Genomic DNA, 21,198 nt, shown 5'->3' with positions numbered 1-21,198 from the left:
AATAAAATGCCACTTCCCTTTCGAACCAAGGATAAAGCATTAACCAACGATGAACGCCAATAATATTGGCAAGATAGACTTTCGCACATATGTTATGTATATGTGTGTGGTGTGTGTGTGTGTGTGTGTGTGTGTGTGTGTGTGTGTATGTATGTATGTATGTATGTATGTATGTATATAATACTGCTCTTGCGTCTTCCAAACGTACTGCGATTTTATATAGAGAAATGGAGCAACAGTGCCCCCTTGTGTTCTACCGAAGACATACAGCCTGCGGCCCCCTCAGACTCAGAATCATTGAAAAGTAAACATGCATGAATCCCCCAATGACCCTTTACACACACAAAAAGTTATGCATGTATTTATAGAAACTCGTAAATGTTTTAGGAGGCCTGGCTAGTCATTGTGACGTGTTCTTTTAGACAAAGTTAAAGCAGCATTAAAACACGCGTAATAGTATTGTTGTTTTGTTTATTTGTTGTTGTTTTTCTTTAAAAAAAATGCGTTCTGAAGACAGTTGCCAGCCATGTCATACAGAACATGGCACCTAGTCTGAAACACGTGGCACTGTTTCTTGAGAGAGAGAGAGAGAGAGGGAGAGGGAGAGAGAGAGGGAGGGAGGGAGAGAGAGAGAGAGAGGAGAGGGAGAGAGAGAGAGAGGAGAGAGAGACGGCCACACACTCCGTCACTCTCTCCAGCCACGCACGCACGCTGCCGGAGCTGCTGTGGGCTCGTTCGAGTCAACTTTGAGCCTCCCCCCTCAGGGTGAATGACAGAGAAGCAGAGTTCCGAGAAGTCGAAACCGAAGCATTGAAGCGGCCTCGGATCCGAGTGTGTGTAGATGATGGAGGTAAAAGTGTGGAGCGTCGTCTGTGTCCTGCTGCTCGCTCAGCGGGGACCAGCTGCAGATGGTAGGGTTTGTTTGGTTTTTTAAACCCTCTATCCTGACTTTTCATCTTTTGGTTGTGCGGTTGTTACTGTAACAGAGTTGTTTAAGTTCCAAAATCACGGGTTTATTCAGGTTTTATAGATTCGTCCGAACCTCCGCTGATGCAACCCTGTGACACGGAATAAACCCCAGAACTGTCCCATCTCTGCCTCTTCCTCTTTCGTCCCGCGCACCTCTCACACATCCTGTCTTGCTCACCTACCACTTCCTCCTCTCACATCATACATGTCCAGGTATCAACGGCTACTTTATTGTTCCTGTTTGCATAGCATCATTCTGGGTTAAAAAGGTTCCTTTGGTTCCCCTGACATCAAACTTAAGAGCAGAAATGAGTGTTTGTTAACGTTTATGCCTAATGGGAAGGTTCAAAAAGAAAGGAAGAAATAAAGGCTCTTATTCCCAAAAGACCCTTTCCACCAGTATTGACTGGGTCCCAGAACCATCTCAATACTTCTCTATTATTTCATCGAGCGCATGGCATATAAATAAATATTGTTAAAAATATCAATCGGATAAAGAAATTGAATTGCTCATCATGACGCTGGGTGTCACATGACAGCGGTGGGACAGGGGAGCAGACCAACTTGTCCCAGGGCAGCTCAGAATGATGACATCACCTGGAGTTAAAGGCAAAAAAAAAAAAAAACAGCCCGAAATGGACCCGAGCGACGGTCACTGACACAGAGAGAGCCGCCTGCTCGGAGTTGGGGGTCACGAGCTGCCTCCCCAGGTGCATTTAGCACTGAGAAACACTGGGTCTCTTTATACTGTAAATCTACTACACACACGCACACACACACACAAACCGAAACCAGCGTTTGACCTCAGCGACTCTCATGGCAGCGAGGTGAGGGAACAAGGCCAGTATTATACAACCGGGCACCCATCTCTGTTTTTAATATCATGTGCAGCTGAACAGGTGTGTGTGTGTGTGCGCGCGTGTGCGTGTGTGTGTGTGTGCTGATGAGCTGCGTGAGTGATTAGTTCGTTACTGAGCGGTAATCACATGATGACAGTGCTCTGGTCTTTATCAGCGGACGGCAGCCTGCCGTGCACAGATAGGCTCGGTGCTCCTTTACTGTATTTATTTGTTTGTTCCTCTGAATAAGGTGTTAAAATAACACACACATAAGCAGGGTTTCATCCACTGAGGCTGGTCAAAGCCCAGACTGACTACCAGTAATCTACTTCAGATGCATGTTGGTAGTTTAAATGTGGGCCTGTGAACGCTCTGCTCCCTCTTCTTGGTCTGGAATAATGCAGGAACCTGCTGTTATTCGCTCTGGTCCAGAGCCCAGAGGTTGGCTACAACCTAAATTTATACCTCCTCCTGATCAGGTGCCGCCCCCTCGAATTCTTCCAGCAGCTCGGTGTTGACGGTGCCTGCCGGGGCCTCCGGCCTGGCCCCCGGCCTGGCCCCCGGCCTGGCCCCCGGCCCCACTACGGCAGCGGCCCTGAACCGATCTGACACGAGTGCGACGGTCCCGAGCAACGACACAGGGGCAGGAAACGGCCCTGTGAACGGTAACTTTATTACTGCTTTGTCACGTTTAGAGGGGTTTAGGAGGCAGCGCAGCAGCAGCTGGCCCAGAGCTTAGCAGCTATATTTAACACAGTTCTTATCTCTGTTTTCCCACTTTTGGAAGTGACTTTTGACAAGCTGTTGACACATAAAAATGCTTGTACTATACTTGTGAGGACTTTTCATAGACATACTACTATCCCCGGCCCCTGCCCCCCCCAACCCTAACCTCAGCCTTAAAACCATTTCTGACTCCTCAGAAATGTCCTCACTTTGCTAGTAGAATGCATATTTCTGTAGTCAATTTGTACAGTACAAGAACACACGCACACACACACAAAATCTTTCTCTCATACTTCAAGATAAACATTCCCATCTGTATGCTGCATTCAAATGCTTGTAAATAGCAGCGTTATCAGGCTGGTGACAAACAAGGCATTTACTGTCATCACGTCTTTATCCTGCTATCATGTCAGCAGTGCAATAAAACACAGGACGCTCTATTGATGTCTGGACATGCACTTTTATCTGGTCACAGATAAAAGGTTTTGTTGACGTTCACATTATCTTTGGCGTTTGATGCAGTCTGACTAATGCTGACCTCAGACGATCGGTTTCGTTTTTTTCCTTTACATTCAAGATCTACTGTAGCTGCAGAATTCTAGCAATTTAAAGTCCACCTCCAGAACACCCCCCACCCCCACCCCTGCACACGTGGAGCTGGAGCCTTGGTGTAGAATAGAAGAGAAGAACTTTTATGAATGATTTTAAGGTTTTAAGGGACTTTAATGATACTCTTCCCTCTGTAGGCACCCTGTCACCCCCGCAGGCCACCGACCCCAAGAACAACCAAACTGATCCGCTGACGTCAGCGTCTCCAGACCAGAGCCCCACCCCTCAGCTCCACGCCAGCTCCACCACGCTCAGCCCCGGAGGCACCTCGCCGGCCAGCAGGGCTCTCGCCACGACCTCGGCCACCGCTGTCACGCACCCGGACCAAGTGATTCACTCGACCACGTCTCCATCGGCATCTGTGCCGCAGATCACCACCTCCGCTCCCAAAACCAGCCAGTTCGCCACCACCACCACCGGCACCAGCACCAGCGGCACCACCAGCACCAGCGGCACCACCAGCACCAGCGGCACCACCAGCACCAGCGGCACCACCAGCACCACCGGCACCAGCACCAGCGGGGCCCCTCAGGGGTCTGCCAGTTCTGCGTCAACAGCCATCACATCCCCAAAACACACTCAGCAGCCTGACGGACATCCTGGCACCTCCAGCACTACACAGAGAGCCACCGCGGCCGCCACCACAGCCAGCAGCACGCTGGCCAACAGCCCCTCCCAGCTGAACGTGAGGGGCGACAGTAAGTGTTGTCTGCCATGGCTGAACGTAGGCTGCAGGGATTTGCTCCTAGAATATTTACTCGCTGGGAATTAACAGAGCCCAAAGTGCATAAAAGCAACTCTGTTCTTTGTTTCAAGCACAATTCTGCTCACGCACACACACACACACACACACACACACACACACACACACACACACATACACACACACACACACACACACATCTTCTACCAACACTGTCACCACCAGCCCACAATCACATCACTGTCCCGGGTGGAGGACAGAGACAGTCATGAGACTCCAGATTTGAAGAATGCTCTGTTTTCTCACTCCTCTGTGTGCTAAATGATTTACACGCTCTTTATTCCTCTATAATCTGTGGAGCCACACCGAGACTTTCACCAGATCTCTCCAGGAAAGGCTGATAAATTCCTCTCCGTGGACAGGCTCCGACTTAAAATATCAAGTTCTCCCTCGCTGTGGTTTTATTGGGCCACGCTTGGCACCTCGCCTCTTTCCATTAGCCAGACAAACAGGGAGCCTTCGTCGCTCTGTGGTTGTTACTTTCAACCAGAGGATATAAAATCAAGCAGGGTTTACAAAATAGTCTTCCCTAGCAACATCCACATGCAGAAACACGCTGCCAAGCGTGCTCCTTCTTCCTAAAGATGATGAAAATTAGTCAAATAAAGACTTACTTGAGTCTTTTATACAACAGGAGAGCTCTCCTGCGTTCGACATTTCTCTCCTAGCTCACATGATGAATGCTCTGCACACCCTTACTGGGGTTATATTTAGCTCCTCCTGCACTTTTAACCCGTTTGGGAAGCTGAAATTCTGCCCTTGAACAAAAACAAAACTGTCTGGTTGGAGTGACCTTTGGTGTGTGTTTGTCTTCCAGCGACCGTGCTGCACCAAACTCCGGCTCTAGACCCCCTCCTGGCCGGCCTGGTGTCGGCCTTCATCATCACTGCTGTCATTATCACCCTCCTCCTCTTCCTCAAACTGCGTCGAAGAAACAGCCGCCCGGAGTTTCGCAGGCTGCAGGACCTGCCAATGGTGAGTTACCCCTGAGCCCGGTCCCGCTCAAGGTTCCTTCCTGTTAAAAGGGAGTTTTTCCCCATTGTTTGCTCGGTGGTCAGACTCTGGGTTTCTGTAAAGTGCCAACACACAATCTGGATTGTAACAGGCACCGTATAAATAAAGTTGTATTGAATTGATGTTCTAGGCAGCAAATAGGTGTGTTGAGTTGTAGCAAACTTGGGAGGAAGTGTCACTAAAATGACAGTGAAACACATGGAACAAGTGTTACTGGTATAAGTACAAAATGAAGAAATAACCTTTGAGTTGCATCACCCAAAAGTTCTGAAAAAAGGGGAATAACGTCAGTAGCAATGTCCTAATGCTAAATGGTTGGCTGCTAGCATACCTAATATCCAGTAGTGGTAACAATTAGCAGGTCAAACATTCTTCTAATGACAAGAGTCATTGTTTTTGTGTAGGACGATATGGAGGACACGCCTTTGTCCATGTACAGTTACTGATCGAGGAACCGCCGAGAAGATCGGAGCCTAAAACCCGGCATCCCTCCCCTTGAACCTGCACTAAAGAGAGTGAATTCTGGGTCGGTGCGAGCACATCATTTGAATACGGTAGCTTTCACGAAAGAGACTGAAGCTGCAATGGACAATGAAGGCCTCATTCACGTTGGGGGTCATTTGGCTTTTTAAAGGAATCTGTCCATATAAATTGGGCTCTCAACCATCTGTAGGCTTAACAATTTTCAGTTTTAGAATATAAAGTGTCCCGGTCAAACACTCGCTTGGATCCTTTCTCTTGTTAAAACAGCCAAACAGTGTTATAAAGTTTGCACTTTACTTTGTTCGGACTCTTAAAAAAATGCGACAAATGGTTTTGTTTATGAGGCTTTAAAAAAAAAGGCTTGTGTGCACACTTCAGTGCAGTGTGTGATTGTAAAGATGTGTGTGTGGATTTTGACAGTTGGGGATATTTAAGCAGTTTCTCTTCCATCTCCCAGCATGCCTTTAACCTTTTATTTTTATTAATTTGTGCCTTGTGTTCATTCCTTCCTGGTGTTTTAAATGCAGGAGTGCCTTATAAAGTGCAGCTTGTACATTGCATCCGCATAGATCAGCCATTTCCATCACACATACACTCGGAGGTGTCTCAAGATGTTCCCCAGACATGACGCTCGTTGTCCCAGGCAACGGTAGCATCATTGCGTGCGCTGTAAATACTACTGAAACCTACTTCATCTTTGTGTCTTTCAAGAATTTGTCAGAAATTAAAGATTGAACACGAGAGCACAGATTATTGACGTTTGATGTGCAGGTTAGCTGGATTTAAATGCCACAGGAACTGATCAGCGCTAATAAAACTGTTTTCAGCACAATATGTTGTTTCTGCAGGGCTGAAAATGTAAACAGTTTTGCATTTTGAAACCTTTGTACTGTTTTTTTTGTTCTTGAGGTGTTCAATGTTGAAAATTAAGTATTCCTGAATGCATCATGAGGCTTTGCTGCTTGACAGCATTTTTTTTTCTTTTTTATTAAACATGATTTGAAAACATCTTTTATTCTCATTCATTCAAATCCCTCACAGAGGTTCTTGTGTTAAAGCCCACAGGGACCTTCTATACAGCGACTGACACCCTTTTACAGATGAGTGGATGGTTCTGATGGGTCGCTGTCAACCACAGACAATATTAATGTTATTTACCAGCTCCAACACAAATAACGCTGCTTAAGCCCTGTTAGCTTCCATCGTTTAAAAGGTTGAAACAGTGAATCTTTTTAAACTAAACCATTTGATTCATTCCCATTTGGAAAATACTCGCAGGTGCTACTGTTTGCAGTGCTGGTGGGACTGGTTTTGCTGCTGCTGCTGTCCTGTTTTGGCTCTTCTCATCCTTTGTTTCTTTTATCCTCAGACTTCAATGGAGAGACACCATATGGCTGCTTGTGCTCTCCAGCCAACTTCCATTTTAGAATTTAAATTACGGCTGTGCTCTAAACTCGTGTCGGTGAAATTGGCGTTCCAGCCCGGGCGGTCCGTATAAATGATGGCGTCAAAGTATTTTTGTTGCAGGAAAGGTCAAAGGTCATCAAGATCCAGGTCTGAGCTTAAATCGGGATCCCTGGCGTTATCGAGGAGATCGGCATTCTCTTCCTCCAGATCTGATCCAAAGAGTTTCAGACCTGCCTGAGATGGACGAAGAGCTGCAGAGAGAGAAGAGTTTAGTTTATTAGAGGCTCCTGTGCTGCCAGGGTGGAAGAAATTCAAATGTTTCCCCCCTAGCAACCTGCGCGTGCATGTGTGTGTGTGTGTGTGTGTGTGCGTGTGTGTGTGTAGCGAGTACAATTGTCAAATTAACCCAGCTTCATTGGCTCAAATCACTCTGGGAATCATTTAGTGCAGATTGTAATCTCTTCCGGGAACAGGGACCTTCTGTTACAGTAAGTCTGTGAGCATGTGGTCACACACAAACACCGTGCACCAACAAACCTCCCCAGAAATGACGTGCACGCAGGGGCTGTTGAAGAGGAAACGAGATTTCTAATTTATCAGCACACGAGGAAGGATCCTCTCATCTGGCCGCAGCAAGAGAACCTCTTGTGAAATGCTAAGCTAATTTAACTAAATGTTTAACTGAGACTATCCTGAAGTGACAAACAGAGGAGTGCTCCCCGTGTTCGAGCATATCAATCAGTGAGGGCTGAGCCAGATGTGTGGGGGAGGGACAGCAGAGGCAAATACAAGTCCAGTCCTGTTGAAACTCCTGTGTGGGGGCCCATATGGTGTTCTGTTCATTATCTCCTGTGTTTGAAGCAGAGAACGGTCTCCCTCACCAGGATCTCTGTCGTCCAGCCAGGACAGATCATCAGAGCTGACCTCGGCCAGGCTGGGAGTTAGGCTGGAGTCTTCAGAGTCGGAGGCCACCTCTTTCACCCTGACCTCTCCACCGTGGCGCTGAGGGAGTAGAGACGCCCCTAAATCCAAAGTACAGGTGTGATTAGGATGCTCAGCAATGCCGTGAAAGCTGGAGGAGGGGAAGGTCTGCCTGGATACTGGTCCCCGATCTCTGGCAGAACATCTGACTTCCTCTTTTAACTCTGAAACAATGGCTCTGTTGAAACAAATTAGCAACATTAGAAAACGAGCAGGAAGCTCCCAAACACACACGCACACGCACACCTGATCTGACGGACTTCTTCTTTTGTCTGTGAATACTGCGAGACGGTCTTCACCAGCTCGCTGCTCTGAGTTCTGCAGTTGTCTGTCAGTTCGTCTAATGTCTGGAAAAACAAAAACTGATCAGGACCAACCCACACTTCTTTAAATAAAACCTTTAAACAGCTTCAAACCGCCACTATTGGGGCTAAGTTTTTATCATTCCTCTTATGTTGTGAGCTGACTTTGTTCACAGGAGTGTAGGTCTGACCCATGTGGAAAAGCAGGCGAACCTTGAAGCTGTCTTCAAATCGTCTCCGGGTCTCCGTCTGCTGGTGAAATGCGTCCTCCTCATGTCTCCCTGTTATGAGGAAATGAAGAAGCAGGTAATGTGAACAAGACTATGCTTGTCTGGCTGTTGCAGGCCAGATTCGACGCGTGGTGATCTTTAAGCTGTGATTGTCGCTCACTCAGTCGTGTCTTCAAGCTGTCGACTTCTCTCTGCAGGTTTTCTATCTCTTCTCGGCAGAGCTTGGAACCAAAACTGTTCAAGAAGAAACAAATTCGCTGACACCATCATCCTTATATATAGGTGACATTAAAAAAGGTGTTGGTTCTGTCATCAGGCTATCCAATATGGCAGTCGGGATCGCCTGTGGACCGTTACATAAGCACCTCTCCTCGGGGTTGCCTAGCAATACGGCTCTGGAGATGTGTCCCCTCAGACTGCTGAGCTCATGTCCAACTTCTCTCCTCCACTGCTCCGTCCGTCTGTCCACTCCTGGACTTTGTCTCATTTCTTCCTTCTCTCTCAGCCTGTAAACTTCCTCTGGAAAAACAAACAACAAATATACAAGTGAAAGAAAAAATACTTTTCAATGTATCGTTCTTTAGTTTTTGTTCTTGCTTAGGAAACCCAAACAGAGACTGAATAAGAATCACATCCCCTTTATTAAAAAAGCACCATTAACTAGAATGTCCTCCCTGTTGTCAGGTGTCTTCCACCCAAACCATGGTAACAATGTTTAGTTTATTTAATCCACTAACCAGGGGTTGATACACTGGATGCCTGATTAACAGGCTATTGATTAACCAGCCTGCAGGACACTCTCACTGGAACAATAGAAATGGAACAAACTGGGCTTATTAAGTACCCAGCTGTATCGTCATGGCCTGCTCAAAGCATGTGGGTATTCTGTGCAGTTGTCTTTTCACACCCATTTCACACTGAATGAAACAAACGGACTCGTGTCCATCTGTGTGGCCACGGGCATGCTGGTCTCACACATTTCTGTCTTCAGAGAGGAGAAAATTGTGCCAAAATTTGTGTAAAGTTACTGTCAGTGGTTTTTTCCTGCTACTTAAACAGTGTCTGGTTGTGATACTCGCTGTTGATTGGCTGGTTCGGAGAGTCTCGTTTGTAATTACAATCGTTTCCATGCAAACTGCAGTAACATCAATGCAGCAAATAAGATTTTTTGACGCTCAGCAGGACAAAGGAGACAGAATCAAAGTTCTCTCAGTTGTGGTATATTCTGTAATCACTTATTTAGGTGGGTGAAGTCCACAAATTTATCAGTGTGAAAAGACTTAGTTCTGATTTTGTTTGTACTAGTAACTCAAGTTTAGTGGTAATAATTTAGTGGTACACAAAACCTAGTTTGGTCATTTGTTTTCAGGAATTGATCTGATTAATGGATTTTAAAGGGAACAAGTTCTAAAGCATCCATTACTTTAATCAATGCCACCTCATGCAGCTTCACAGATGTGTCTCTGGGAAACATTTGCTCATTTAACTAACCAGGTAATATCACACGAGGCTGTGTTGAGCCAGCAAATATGTAATGCATGCAGCAGTTTACCTTGCAGGGTCTGGATGTGACATTTCTGAGACTCTTTTTCTCTCTCCATTTCACGGAGCTTCTGACTAAGAGACTCAATTGCCTTCAAGAAATTATGGAAAATATTCAGATTACCATTACTGCAGCATATCAGAGAAACAGACCCAACATCTGATGGATGTACACCCATCGCCACACCTGGTTCTGTATCTTGAGCTGCGTTTGGAGAGCAGCTAGGTCAGTCCAATGAACAACAGAGCTGGAAGGCGGTGACGGCTGTTGGAGGTGTGTGGTTTGCAAAGGAAGAGTGGGAGGATCCAGAACTGACTCATGCATCCGCTCCCTCACTGCAAGCAAATGAGAAGAAACAGCAGAGGTATATTATATTTGAGGAATCCAACCCACTATCCTTCATGTTATTTCTCCTTTTAGTCATTTTAGACATTTACCAACCTTCTCCTCTCTTGGAAAACTTCCCTGGAGAAGATATTTTCTCCTTTAAGCATGATTGATGAAAAACACAAAATTACAGGGACACTGATTTGCAAAACTGTACTTCATGCAAACTAAAGGGCTGAATGCCTTGTTGTGCATTACTGCCATCTACTGACAACTCCAGTAATGACAATATTTACACGTTTAGCCAATTAAATAAATATGCACATGAAAGAGTGTATGAAAAGACTGACCTTCATCACTGTAATGCGTTCATCCACCCGGGACAGGATAGAATTCATCTGATCGTACCAGTCTGTGTCTGGATTCAACTGAAATATACATAATTATTTGCATTGGTGGCCAATCCTTCAGGTTAAAGCCACATAATCTCAATATGGATCACACCACATTACTGTCAAAAATCTATAACTTGCTATTAAAAAACTGCTATTAACTGGATTGTGGGGCAACAGTCTGACATTGATACAGTAACCCGAGATGCGCTTTGGGTTTGTTGACGAAGGAAACAACCTCTCTAACACCTTAAAGGTGATTCAGTTACAAGGCCTACACAGGTATAGGCCTTCTAACTCTGGATCCCCAATACAAGAGGGTAGATCTGATGCTTCATCTTGTAAAAATGAGCCGGTTAATGTGCTTCAGTCATCTGAAAGTCTTCCAGAGGTCTTATGCTCAGTCTGAAGCAGACCCAGGATGCACTCAAGGTTTCTATAAATCCCATCTAGTCCTGGTCCCTGGGGGTAAAGGGGTTGAGGAAGTTTGAGGACAGATTTTAAAGTTTCTTTGTGTCTTATGCAGAAAAGAAAACAGTTTAGCTTTGAGCTAATTTCGCTAGCAACCACCGTCTTCTCTGTATCACTACCGACGCGATGGTTGTTGTTTGTAAGATACCGCGCCGTGTCCTAGAGATAACAAAACCCGACTCGAAGTCATCTGTCAGAAATATGGAAGAATATAACGCCCTCACAGAAGCCATGGCCGATCCCGGCGTCTCCACTTTTAAATCCGGCTGCCCGGAACAGCGACGTGATGACGTAGGACGCAACAGACGCGACGAGCCATGCACGCGCTTGCGCAGACCCGGTTGTTCGAGGTCCGATGTTATAACAGGCCAAAGGCATGAAGTACAGTAATTACAAAAAGAACCCAGTAAATACAGGTAATGCTCTATGTAAAATAGGGACTTCCCCTAACTAAACAGTCTTCACGTTAACAAGCAATATGATTTTAACAGATGTAAACAATTCTTTAATTTCTGATTAAAATTCACCCATCCACAAGACGTTAACTGTACATTTTGTTGCGCTTTTGTCGTGTTGATCTAAGTTATGGTAGAAACGACAAACGCCAGTGATTTGTAGCGACAATTAAACAAATGAACTCCATATCCCATGATCCAAAGCGCTATGTTGACGTTTCAGCGATGGCGGCCTCCACTGTCAATGCGGAGTGCATAGCAGGGGAGTTTAAAGATAATTTATCGAGACTCGGATTTGAAGTTTACCCGCTAAAGGTATTGGTGTTCTGTTTTGCAGAGGAAGAAATGTGAAATAAAATCACTAAAAGTTCGCGTTACTTGTTATGTAGGACGAGGAAGAGATGAGGGCTTAGCTAAATCAGAAAGGAATTGGCGAAAGTAAATAAAATAAAGTCAATATCAGCATTATATGTTATAACATATAACATATTAAATGCAAACAAATAAACGGTTTGACCTTCCCTTTTCTTGCTCAACAGTTTATTTCAATTCTTTCTGACCCTGTGTACTACCTTGTTCACAGGTTGGTTGGTATAACTCTGTACTGTCGCCTAATCACCGCTTGGCTTATCCAGATGACACCCTGGCCGTGGTGGTACTCAGCACACCCTCAATGTTTGAAGATGCCTTCCTGCCTTTCTTGAAACAGAGGGGCTTCCAGGGGCTTTCTGACCCCATCGACCAGTGTGTGAGACATTGTGTGTCCTCTGCTGTCTTACAGGTCAGTGCAATGCATTTTTATTAACTTGGTATTAAAACTGGGGAAGGCTGACAAAAATGTTTTGTTGATGAAATGATGGATTTCAAATGTCTGTAATTAATTTTGTGTTGTTGAGGGTATTTTTTTTTTTGGCTTTTTGGATTAGATAGGATGAGATTCAGCAAAATGTCATTGCACGTGTTACATATACAAAGCAATGGCGGCACACAGAGGACCGGTTTCTGGAATGATATGGATATGATATTTTGGGTCTGGAGGCTACTGTACTGTCTTCCAGAGGGTAGAAGAGCATACGCTTGATGCGCTGGGTGGTTTTGTGCTCTCCTGAAATGACCCTTCTGATCGTGCACGGCATTAAATCATGCACGTTGCGTTTTCCAGTTCATAAAGCTCTACCGTCCTCTCCCGTGTAGTGTTTTCCAGGACAAGAAGTGGATGTGAGGTTCGACTACGAGCTATTTCCCAGCAGAAAGCCGAAGTTCTTGGCGCAGACTGCAGCTCACGTGTCAGGAGCAGCTTTCTATTATCAGCAGTCCGATGTCAAAGATCAACCCTGGGCCGACAAAGTAATGCTGTCCATTAAAAGTCCAGTCAATGTCCTCAGTGCGTCCTCACCCATTTTTGTTTATCATCGTTTATCTGTAGAAGATGTTTGGGGTGTGTGTGCATCCGAGACTTGGGGGTTGGTTTGCCATCAGAGCCCTGTTGATCTTTGGAGGTGTGACAGCGGGTTCGGAGATGGTGCAGCCCATTCCTCCAGATTGTGTACCTTCAAGAGAGGGAAGGATACAGCTGCTGGAGGCTTTTAACTTTAACTGGCAGGTACTTAGCTTTAACTACACAGGGCAGGATTTACATATGCACAAAAAACAGACGTTCAAGAGAACCCAGGGCCTTCAACTGAAAGATGTCCAGATATTCTGAGTAACATAACTGAATGGCTCATCGAATTTTAAATGTTGAATGCATTTTTTTTTATCACCAGGACTGGACCTATAGGGATATCGTCCAGGCAGACCAGAGCTACTCTCAGAAACAGAGGGACTACTTTTCCACTCCTCCTGCTCAGCGGATGCTTCTGCTTAGGAATTGGGGCTTTTTACCAAAGGAAGAGGATGGACGAGAGCAGACCCCAGACTCACAGATCCAACTGAATGGACATGGCTGAAGGAATTAAGGGCCAGACCTGCACTGCCAGACAGACAACTGATGCTGGTCTAAGCTCATGAGGTTTAGGTGGAGGCTAATTAGTCATTTTCCTGCTTTATGGCCGGTGCATGATCTATTTAACACTGTAGACTTTTCTATTTTCTCTGATGGTATTAAGTCTTGGAACCGTCCATCCACAATACACTCACAGTATAAATTTCTTAAGGATCGATGCTGCTGCCTGGTGAGCATATTTAAACTTTGTGTTCTCACTGCTGGGATGTGCAGATGTTTCAGCGGCCAGTGATTTTTCAGTGATTTTCACTTTGTGTTGTATCCTTGAGCATCATTAAGGAATCGCCATATCAGCAGCGATTGAATTGTATTGAATTTACCTGCTGCTGCACGATTAGTTTTCACGCTCCTATTCTCTTTTAACGTGTGCACTCTTAGTCTGAACCCACAGTTGCTGAGAGCCAGAGCAGTTATGGTTTTAAAAGCCTGTTTGTGTTTCAGCAGCACCAACGCACCTCGGGGCAAAGTTATTGATCGGCCTCTAGATGTCGCCCTTCGTCTATTGACAGTCTGCGAATGTCGGGGGCTCGGCCCGCTTCACCACTGAGGGGAGGCTGAAACAGTTTGATGGATGTTGCATAGAGATCTTGAAATTTGTTGCTTTCATTTACACATCAGTCGCAGCTCTAAATTGTACCTTTCCTGCAGGGCATTTCCTCCCACTGAGTTGTCTACCGCTCCATATTTTGTCATTTCACTTCCTTTCTCCATTAAAACACTCCCTCCCACTGCATAACTCCCCTCACTCCACTCTCCTCTTTGTACTGAATCAGCATTTCAGGGCAGTTTGCAGGCTTGCAGAGACGCTGTCCGTGGAGTTAATTACGCCACACCCTGTTTCCACAGCACAAGTCATTAAATGTGCCTAAATTAATGCCAATTTTAATTTATTTTGTTTTCATACAGTTTAATGGTGCAAAGGTTCCAAAAATCTATATAGAAAAGTATAAATTTCCCTTCCCATTTGGTCATTTTATAGCAGAAAATCATGAGCCTGTACACTGAAGTGCAGCTCTTCATCCTGGCTGCAAACCATAACTGAAGCGCTAACTGAACTGAACTTTAATTTAATAGTAATGCTAAAGACAATGAAATTAGTTCTTAATGAAGAGAAAACTCCACGTATAAGGTTACAAATGTCTTTATTATAATTCATTTAGACCAATACATGCTGTAAACAGCAAAAGGAACAAAAACTGATAAATGAAAGTTGTGTCTCCTGCTAAAAGGTTAATTAACTGTTGTTCCAGGTTGTAATATTTTCTGAAAAACAAACAAACTAATGGATTCTGGTTCAATTCTTGACTGTATTTAACAAATGTGTTTAACATCTTCAGTTCCTCCATGAATTCAGCTTTTCCAAGAATCTCTGAGAGACAAATTCATCTGTAGTCAACATCTTGTATAGAGCAGAGCTGCCAGAGTGTGGAGGAGCCGGCTGAATATGGACTCTTTTGCAATATTCAGGAGGTTTTTAGTCAGATGCTCCATCCAGGAAGGTTTAGCAGTCAGTAAACAACTCAATAGTTGCTTCACCGTCCAACTGAAGATCAAAGTCAGATGTAATAGAGAAATTCAGGTCTGTGGGTTTCAGGAAGCTGCCCTGTCCAGTGCCAGTACCACGATCCTGAGGCTCAGAGCACCAGTGGCCACAACAGGGACATTGGTTTTATTTTGACGTCATGATGGAAGATGCCAGCAGGCTGCCTCATGACGATGTGTGATCGAATGATGGTGCTCTAACCCAAACACCATCCACTGTCAAAGGAGACAGGACAGGTCTTCACCCAGAGTCCCTGCAGCCATGTAGGCCAGCAGATCAGTACAGTTCTCTGGACTCTCCATCTCTTCATCAAGTCCAGACCAGTCCTCCTGCAGCTGCCACCATTAGGAGCACCTCTAAAGGGACCCACCAGGGTTCCCCCATTAAAGAACCTTCTTCAGAAACCTTCCTAGTTTTATCAGATACCACTAGGCGAGTTGTTGTATCTTCCTTTGGGATGTGTAGTGGGACAAGATCAGAGTGGGACAGAGCTCAGATGGTCTGTTAATTATACTTACTGGGAGTTACTAATACATACTGGGTCCCAAATCCCCCCCTCCCTCCCCCGAGAAAGTTCTGGGTCCGACTGGAAACATTTATTTCCTTTCTCTGATCCAGCCTCCACCACCATCTGTGCAGGCTGTTCATTGGCTGAGACATGTCTTCCCTTCTGTCTCTTCCCTCTGTCCTCCATGGACATGTTCTCCCCCCCTCAAATCGCAGTAGAGGGGAGCAAACCAAAAATTCGACTCTCCATCTGCTTTCATGAGTAAAAGACTGACATCAGGGTTACAGGGACCTATTGAACCCTATACCAGCATCTCACCCTCAGGGCTGGGGGGGCGGGGGGGTCTTCCTGGACAAGTCACCAGGGCCAACATACCATTCTCACTCTTGTTCACACCTAAGGTCAGTTTGCATGGGCCCCAAATTCATGTCTTGGGACCATAGCAGGAAGCTGGAGTGACCAGAGAGAACATACTTGGAGGGGGCAGAACATGTGACCTCTGCACAGAAGAAGAGCCCCTGCACCTTCTTGCCACAAGGCTGACTAGCTTGACATTAAAGCCGGTGCTTTCTGGCTCCAATCACTCGAGCTGAGCTGTAAAAACCTCTGAGGAGGAGTTCTGGCTTATAGCAGTCAGGAACGCCTGGTTGTTTTCTCCTGTCGGTTGTCAACACTGTAAGCCAAGAGGGGGTGCTGCAGCACCGACACCCCACAGGCGTGGCCAGACTGTAAAATTTGTCAAATTAAAAATGTAAATTGAGAGAAAAAAAGACTCAACTACATGGCAACAAAACAACACAGAAAACCTTTTTACTCCCTTCAGATTTCTGTGCGAACATGAAATCCAAAGTGAGTTGAACAAACTTTCATCTCTTCACAGGGAGGTACTCAATGGCACCTTCATGACAGGGCCCTATACGAGCATTTGTGGGTTTGGTTCCTTGCTCAAGAGTACCTCGGCAGTGCTCTAAAGGTGTTCTGGCACCTTCCACCAGTACAGGGGTCGGCAACCCAAAATGTTGAAAGAGCCATATTGGACCCAAAAAACTAATCTGTCTGGAGCCGCAAAAAATTGAAAGCCTTATATAGAGCTTATAAAGAAGGCAACACATGCATTGTCTATATTAGCTGTATTAGCCTACTTTCCAAATGATCAGTAGGCTACAAATACATAATGGCCTCTCAGCCCAGCCCCCAACACACCTACCACCACCCAGCAGAACATGTTTATCGCCATAACACTCTTGTCCATAATTACAAATAAGTTAGTATAGTTGTTTTAATAATCACTAACTCACCCTGAATGAGAAATCTCACCGCCATATTCAGTCGTACAGACTGAAAACACACACACACACCACACACACTCACAAACACACACACACACACACAGAGGAGTTTGCTGGGAGACTTTAAACTGGCTTAACTGAGCAAGACTAAGACAGCAGCCACTCCTAACAACCTCCAACACACACACACACACACACACACACACACACACACACACACACACACACACACACACACACCAACAGAAGCCTGTAAATGTAGTAAAAGGCATCACGGAGTCACTCATCATAAAACCAATAAACAATGAGGTTACAATTGCTTAACTTTTCATTTGTGCCATTCTAAAATCAGAAGATATGGCCAAAAAAAGAGAGTGGTGGTATTATCTGCACAGCGGCAATAATTCAGGCACTGAGATGGTTTCAGGCAGAGATGAAAAAGAGGAGGGAGAGAAAGTGGATGAGTGGTGTTTCATGAGTTATGGATCAGTGAAGCGGCGTTATCCGCCCACAGACATCAGTTAACAAGGAGAGAGGGGAAAGGCCAGCAGCTCACCAGCAACTGAGAGGGAGAACGGAAAATCAGAGGGTTTCTTTAGCGTCAAGCCTAAAATGCTCTAAATTATTACAGTGAGTTCTCAAATACTGACTGCAAAAGCAAAAATGCCCATCGGGAATTCTTCTCCCTATGTAGCATGTGTGTTTCAGGGGGTTTTACATTTTAAAACATCTTCTTATCAGTTCCTTGGATTAGCATAATTAACTAGCTTCAGACATCCCCCTGCAGTCACTTGGATGAGGGCCCCTTGGATCCAGAGGCTGGTTGGGGGACCAAAAAATGAGAGAGTGACTCAAGCCAAGATGGCGGCGTGAGAGAGCGGCGCCTCATTAGACAGCCGCCCGGTTGTCAGGACTCGACAAGAAGCCTTTTTTGATTTCTATTAAAGAAAGGAAGAAAAAAAGCATCTTCCTCTTGCGAAGTTGCCAAACGTGACTTTTGGACGTCTCGCCTGCAAACAAGATGTGATTCCACTCCTCGCTCCCACTTAAGCAAGCAGCTAATGCGTATCTGCCGTGACAGGAGCGAGCGAGGGTGCTTGTTCATGCAGGAAAAAGCTGCAGGCCGACTCCCAGCAGTGAGGACGAGACTGCGAGGATACGAGGCTGCCGTTTGTGTCTGCTTTTGATGAAAACGCTTCAGAGTTTTAGAGGACGCCAGTTTATCTCACAACCCAGCATCAAAGAAAGAGTGTGACAGGCAGGAGAGGGGGATTAGTGGGAAATATGGGCTCTCTTACATAACGCACCTTTTTAGATTAGCGTCATTCTCCTGGGAACTTGACCTTTGGCTGTTGTGCATCTTTGAAGTCTGGAGAAAGCGCAGATCTCCTTTTTCACATCAAGCTGTGGTTGGAAGAGACCTTAGGGCTCAGTCGGGACCGTAAACACCGGTGTAAATGAGCAAACCTGCAAAAATAATTAAAAAAAAACCCTTTTGAAGTGTAAGCAGAAGCGGGGACGGGAACACAGAGGAGCGATGTCAGATTTACAGCGTTGGGCCGTGATGCTGCGACCAGTTGTGGCTCCCCACCCTGCAGAGAAGGCTGCGCTGGAGGGGGAAAACATTGCTCATAAATTCAGCATTCCATTTGGCTTCATGGTCCTGCTCTCATTGTATATGTCTCGGTTTTGTTTTTTGAAATTTCATTACTGTGAAAGCTTGAACATTTTCATGTTATGTTAAATGTAACCATTTAATCCCATAAAACACCTGCAAAGACACAATCTTCCGACAGATGTGCAAACCTCAATTACTAAACATACTTAAATGTGTGGACATTCTAAAAAATGCCAATATTAATAGTAAAAGCCGGTAGTAATTCAAGGTGAAGTCATTAAATGCTCTGCTTAATTGCAGTAAGTGCTTTAAATCTAACAAACACATCAAATATAGATGAATACACCTGTTGCAGGAAGGCAAGGTGCTCAAGTTTAGTCAGGGAATTTATGCAAGGCTTCATATGTGAGTCAATAATGTTGGTCTAACAGTGCTGATTTATGGTTCATTTCAATTAGATACATTAAGGAAAGTACTTAAAGCTCCCACAGAAAGGAGGGGACCTGCTCACTGCTCTCATGCCTGCTGCCACACTGAGGTAAATGCTAATTTATGGCTGTGCATCAAGTATTTCATCACAGCTCTAAGTGAACTCTGAATTTGCCACTTTTAACAAATTAAACCCTCACCACATCAGCTCTGTGCTCAGGAACTTTTCCAGGAACCTCAGTGATGTCGCACGCTTGTATTGTTCTCTTGATGTTCTCTCATTATATTTTCTGCTCATATCAGGGAATCAACCTGTATGTTTGTTTCATAAGGACTGTGCAACACTTCAGGACTGAAGAATAATAATTTACCTACAGCACCTTTTGATGTGAGACCCATTCTAACACATATTATTAGACTAAATTAGATTAATATAGCTGGTGTTTTCTGGCCATAAAGGAATGTTAATGTATCCTAGTGAGGGTAGTCATTCATAAATCCCCTCAAACTTAACAAGTGCATTGGCCTAACCCCACCAGACCGGTCTGACTGTCGCGTCATTCCGGGGAAATGGACATCACTGTCAAATATCCTCTGTAACAGAGAAGGTCAGAGGTCAAATCCCATCCCAGCCAGGTGCTGAAATATTCACCATCCTGGATGTGGAACTCCATCTGGGCTGCGGGCTTTGCTTTCAGGCTTTGGAGTCGCTGGAGAGTGTGTCATCCACCAGTCAGCGCTAATAGGTGTAATGGGAGAATGGACAAATTCATTAGGCTCATACTGACCTGCTATGACGAGCAATTTAGTTTCAAACGCAGTTGGGCACCCGCGGGAGTGAGCAAATTAGCATTTTAAATAGGGACCATTTTAGGCCAGGCCACGTGTGTGTGTGTGTGTGCGCGTGTGTGTGTGTGTGTGTGTGTGTGTATGTGCGTGTGTGTGTGTGCGTGTGTATTACACACTAAGTTTCTACTCACTTGCCTGAACAATATGCGGCTGTGCCATCTGAAATATTGACAGAAAATAATGTTCCCCTCCCACGCTTCAATGCTCTTTCTGTAAATAGTACACCGATGCTGATCGCAGCTGGAGAGCACTTCTGACGGGGCCCGAATCTGACACAACGTGCAGAAACCACTCAGATCTACTCCTACATTTAGCTGGCAGGCCTTTGGAAAATAGCTACCGAAGTGAGCATTTAAATTATGGCTACCACACATCAGCTCCATAAAAGATTTCAGATAAGACAAAGTAGTTGATTTGGAGCTAAAGCAAGAAAAGCTATTTAAACATGTACAAATGTCTTTAAAAAATTCAATTCTTTGCACACATTTGGCTTTATGACAAATACATAGTGTGTGTGGCTGATATATAAGTCCTTAATTGTTCCATCTACGGTTACGATAGCAGGATAAATGAGGCTCCATGATAATTCATAAAGCAGACATGAATTGGGAGGTTATAAAGTGACCTTCAGCTGAGGTGAAAGAGTGAAACATGGCCGATCCTGGTCAGATGTTGCCTCATTCTTCTTTAAATGAAGGGCAGAAAATTAAATGTCCTCCAAATAAATGAGTGACTTGTGTGACCAGTTCGTTCTCCTGGAGGGAATGTCGAAGAAAGGATCAATACAGGTAATAAAGGATTGAAGAAAGAGAGTGAAAAAGCTGCCTCCACCTAAATTATTGGTTTTTTTTGTTGTTCTTAGCGAACTTCTCTGAGGAGGCCATTGCTCAGACCGACCTCGGGACGTTTTTCTATTTACAGCCGTAATTAAAATCTGGAAAAACACAAAAGCTGCAGAGGCGATAAAGTGCTGGGGCACTCAGAGGAGTTTTTTATATTTTTTTAACAACTTTCTCTAATGAGAGGGAGCAATTTTTAAAGCTCTGCTTGAGTGACGAAGACACACACACACACACACACACACACACACACACACAATATGAGATCGATGGAGAAGTGCCCTGGTGCTGGGGGGGAGGTCTGTGTGGAGGAGAGGAAGCACGTATTGAATCATATCTCTTCCATCTTCCTGTCTTTTTTTCTATTCTCTGTTGTATTGATCCAAAAATTGCAGTTTTTAGCTGCAGCCTCCAGCGTGCTATCTGACCCTGCGTTTTACAACAGCCTTCCTTTATCCTCGGCCGGACCTGCTTCTCCCTCTGCTGAAGGGCGGCTCATCAAACCCCGATTGCTGATTTGCTAAGTTAGGGGGGCGGGGGTGCGGGTGGTCAGCAGACTTGCCTCACAGCAAGAACGTCATCGTGTGACTGTGAGCTCACAGCCGTT

At 45.1% G+C, this 21,198-nt stretch overlaps 3 protein-coding genes across 6 annotated transcripts; 2 read left to right on the top strand and 1 right to left on the bottom strand.

The window, feature by feature from the left end:
- Nucleotides 1-667: 667 nt before the first annotated feature.
- On the top strand, nt 668-6,411 carry LOC130529156 (mucin-5AC-like). 2 transcript variants are annotated; one of them, XM_057039125.1, is made up of 5 exons: nt 668-920; nt 2,288-2,473; nt 3,281-3,841; nt 4,724-4,881; nt 5,325-6,411. In XM_057039125.1, the coding sequence occupies exons 1-5, from the start codon at nt 842-844 to the stop codon at nt 5,364-5,366; spliced, it is 1,026 nt and encodes a 341-aa protein (XP_056895105.1). In that variant the 5' UTR covers nt 668-841; the 3' UTR covers nt 5,367-6,411. The 2 variants fall into 2 exon arrangements, with proteins under 2 accessions (XP_056895105.1, XP_056895106.1); XM_057039126.1 differs by having other exon boundaries at nt 671-911.
- Nucleotides 6,352-11,360, bottom strand: LOC130529153 (uncharacterized). Of its 3 annotated transcripts, XM_057039119.1 has the most exons (11): nt 11,281-11,360; nt 10,544-10,621; nt 10,308-10,350; nt 10,053-10,201; nt 9,876-9,957; nt 8,689-8,842; nt 8,484-8,557; nt 8,307-8,374; nt 8,038-8,138; nt 7,692-7,969; nt 6,352-7,061 (listed from the first exon to the last, which is right to left on the bottom strand). In XM_057039119.1, the coding sequence occupies exons 1-11, from the start codon at nt 11,287-11,289 to the stop codon at nt 6,937-6,939; spliced, it is 1,161 nt and encodes a 386-aa protein (XP_056895099.1). In that variant the 5' UTR covers nt 11,290-11,360; the 3' UTR covers nt 6,352-6,936. The 3 variants fall into 3 exon arrangements, with proteins under 3 accessions (XP_056895099.1, XP_056895102.1, XP_056895101.1); XM_057039122.1 differs by lacking the exon at nt 10,308-10,350 and having other exon boundaries at nt 11,281-11,339; XM_057039121.1 differs by lacking the exon at nt 11,281-11,360 and having other exon boundaries at nt 10,308-10,331; nt 10,544-10,618.
- Nucleotides 11,361-11,718: 358 nt separating this feature from the next.
- mmachc (metabolism of cobalamin associated C) lies at nt 11,719-14,261 on the top strand. The gene is made up of 5 exons (XM_057039137.1): nt 11,719-11,826; nt 12,095-12,292; nt 12,706-12,858; nt 12,938-13,114; nt 13,278-14,261. The coding sequence occupies exons 1-5, from the start codon at nt 11,737-11,739 to the stop codon at nt 13,458-13,460; spliced, it is 801 nt and encodes a 266-aa protein (XP_056895117.1). The 5' UTR covers nt 11,719-11,736; the 3' UTR covers nt 13,461-14,261.
- The last annotated feature ends 6,937 nt before the right edge of the window (nt 14,262-21,198 follow it).

Source organism: Takifugu flavidus, chromosome 7 (assembly GCF_003711565.1).
Source record: "Takifugu flavidus isolate HTHZ2018 chromosome 7, ASM371156v2, whole genome shotgun sequence".
Taxonomy (NCBI): domain Eukaryota; kingdom Metazoa; phylum Chordata; class Actinopteri; order Tetraodontiformes; family Tetraodontidae; genus Takifugu; species Takifugu flavidus.
The sequence above is the reverse complement of the archived record's forward strand: the minus strand, read 5'-3'. Positions and strand labels throughout refer to the sequence as shown.

Coding starts and splice junctions, on each gene's coding strand:
- LOC130529156 (XM_057039125.1), top strand. CDS start 842: ATGATGGAGGTAAAAGTGTGGAGCGTCGTCTGTGTCCTGCTGCTCGCT. Junction 2,474..3,280: donor AGGAAACGGCCCTGTGAACG/GTAACTTTATTA, acceptor TTCCCTCTGTAG/GCACCCTGTCACCCCCGCAG. Junction 3,842..4,723: donor GCTGAACGTGAGGGGCGACA/GTAAGTGTTGTC, acceptor TTTGTCTTCCAG/CGACCGTGCTGCACCAAACT.
- LOC130529153 (XM_057039119.1), bottom strand. Junction 8,375..8,483: donor CAGCTTGAAGACACGACTGA/GTGAGCGACAAT, acceptor TCCTCATAACAG/GGAGACATGAGGAGGACGCA. Junction 8,139..8,306: donor GATTTGAAGACAGCTTCAAG/GTTCGCCTGCTT, acceptor TTGTTTTTCCAG/ACATTAGACGAACTGACAGA.
- mmachc (XM_057039137.1), top strand. CDS start 11,737: ATGGCGGCCTCCACTGTCAATGCGGAGTGCATAGCAGGGGAGTTTAAA. Junction 11,827..12,094: donor TTGAAGTTTACCCGCTAAAG/GTATTGGTGTTC, acceptor CCTTGTTCACAG/GTTGGTTGGTATAACTCTGT. Junction 12,293..12,705: donor TGTCCTCTGCTGTCTTACAG/GTCAGTGCAATG, acceptor TCTCCCGTGTAG/TGTTTTCCAGGACAAGAAGT.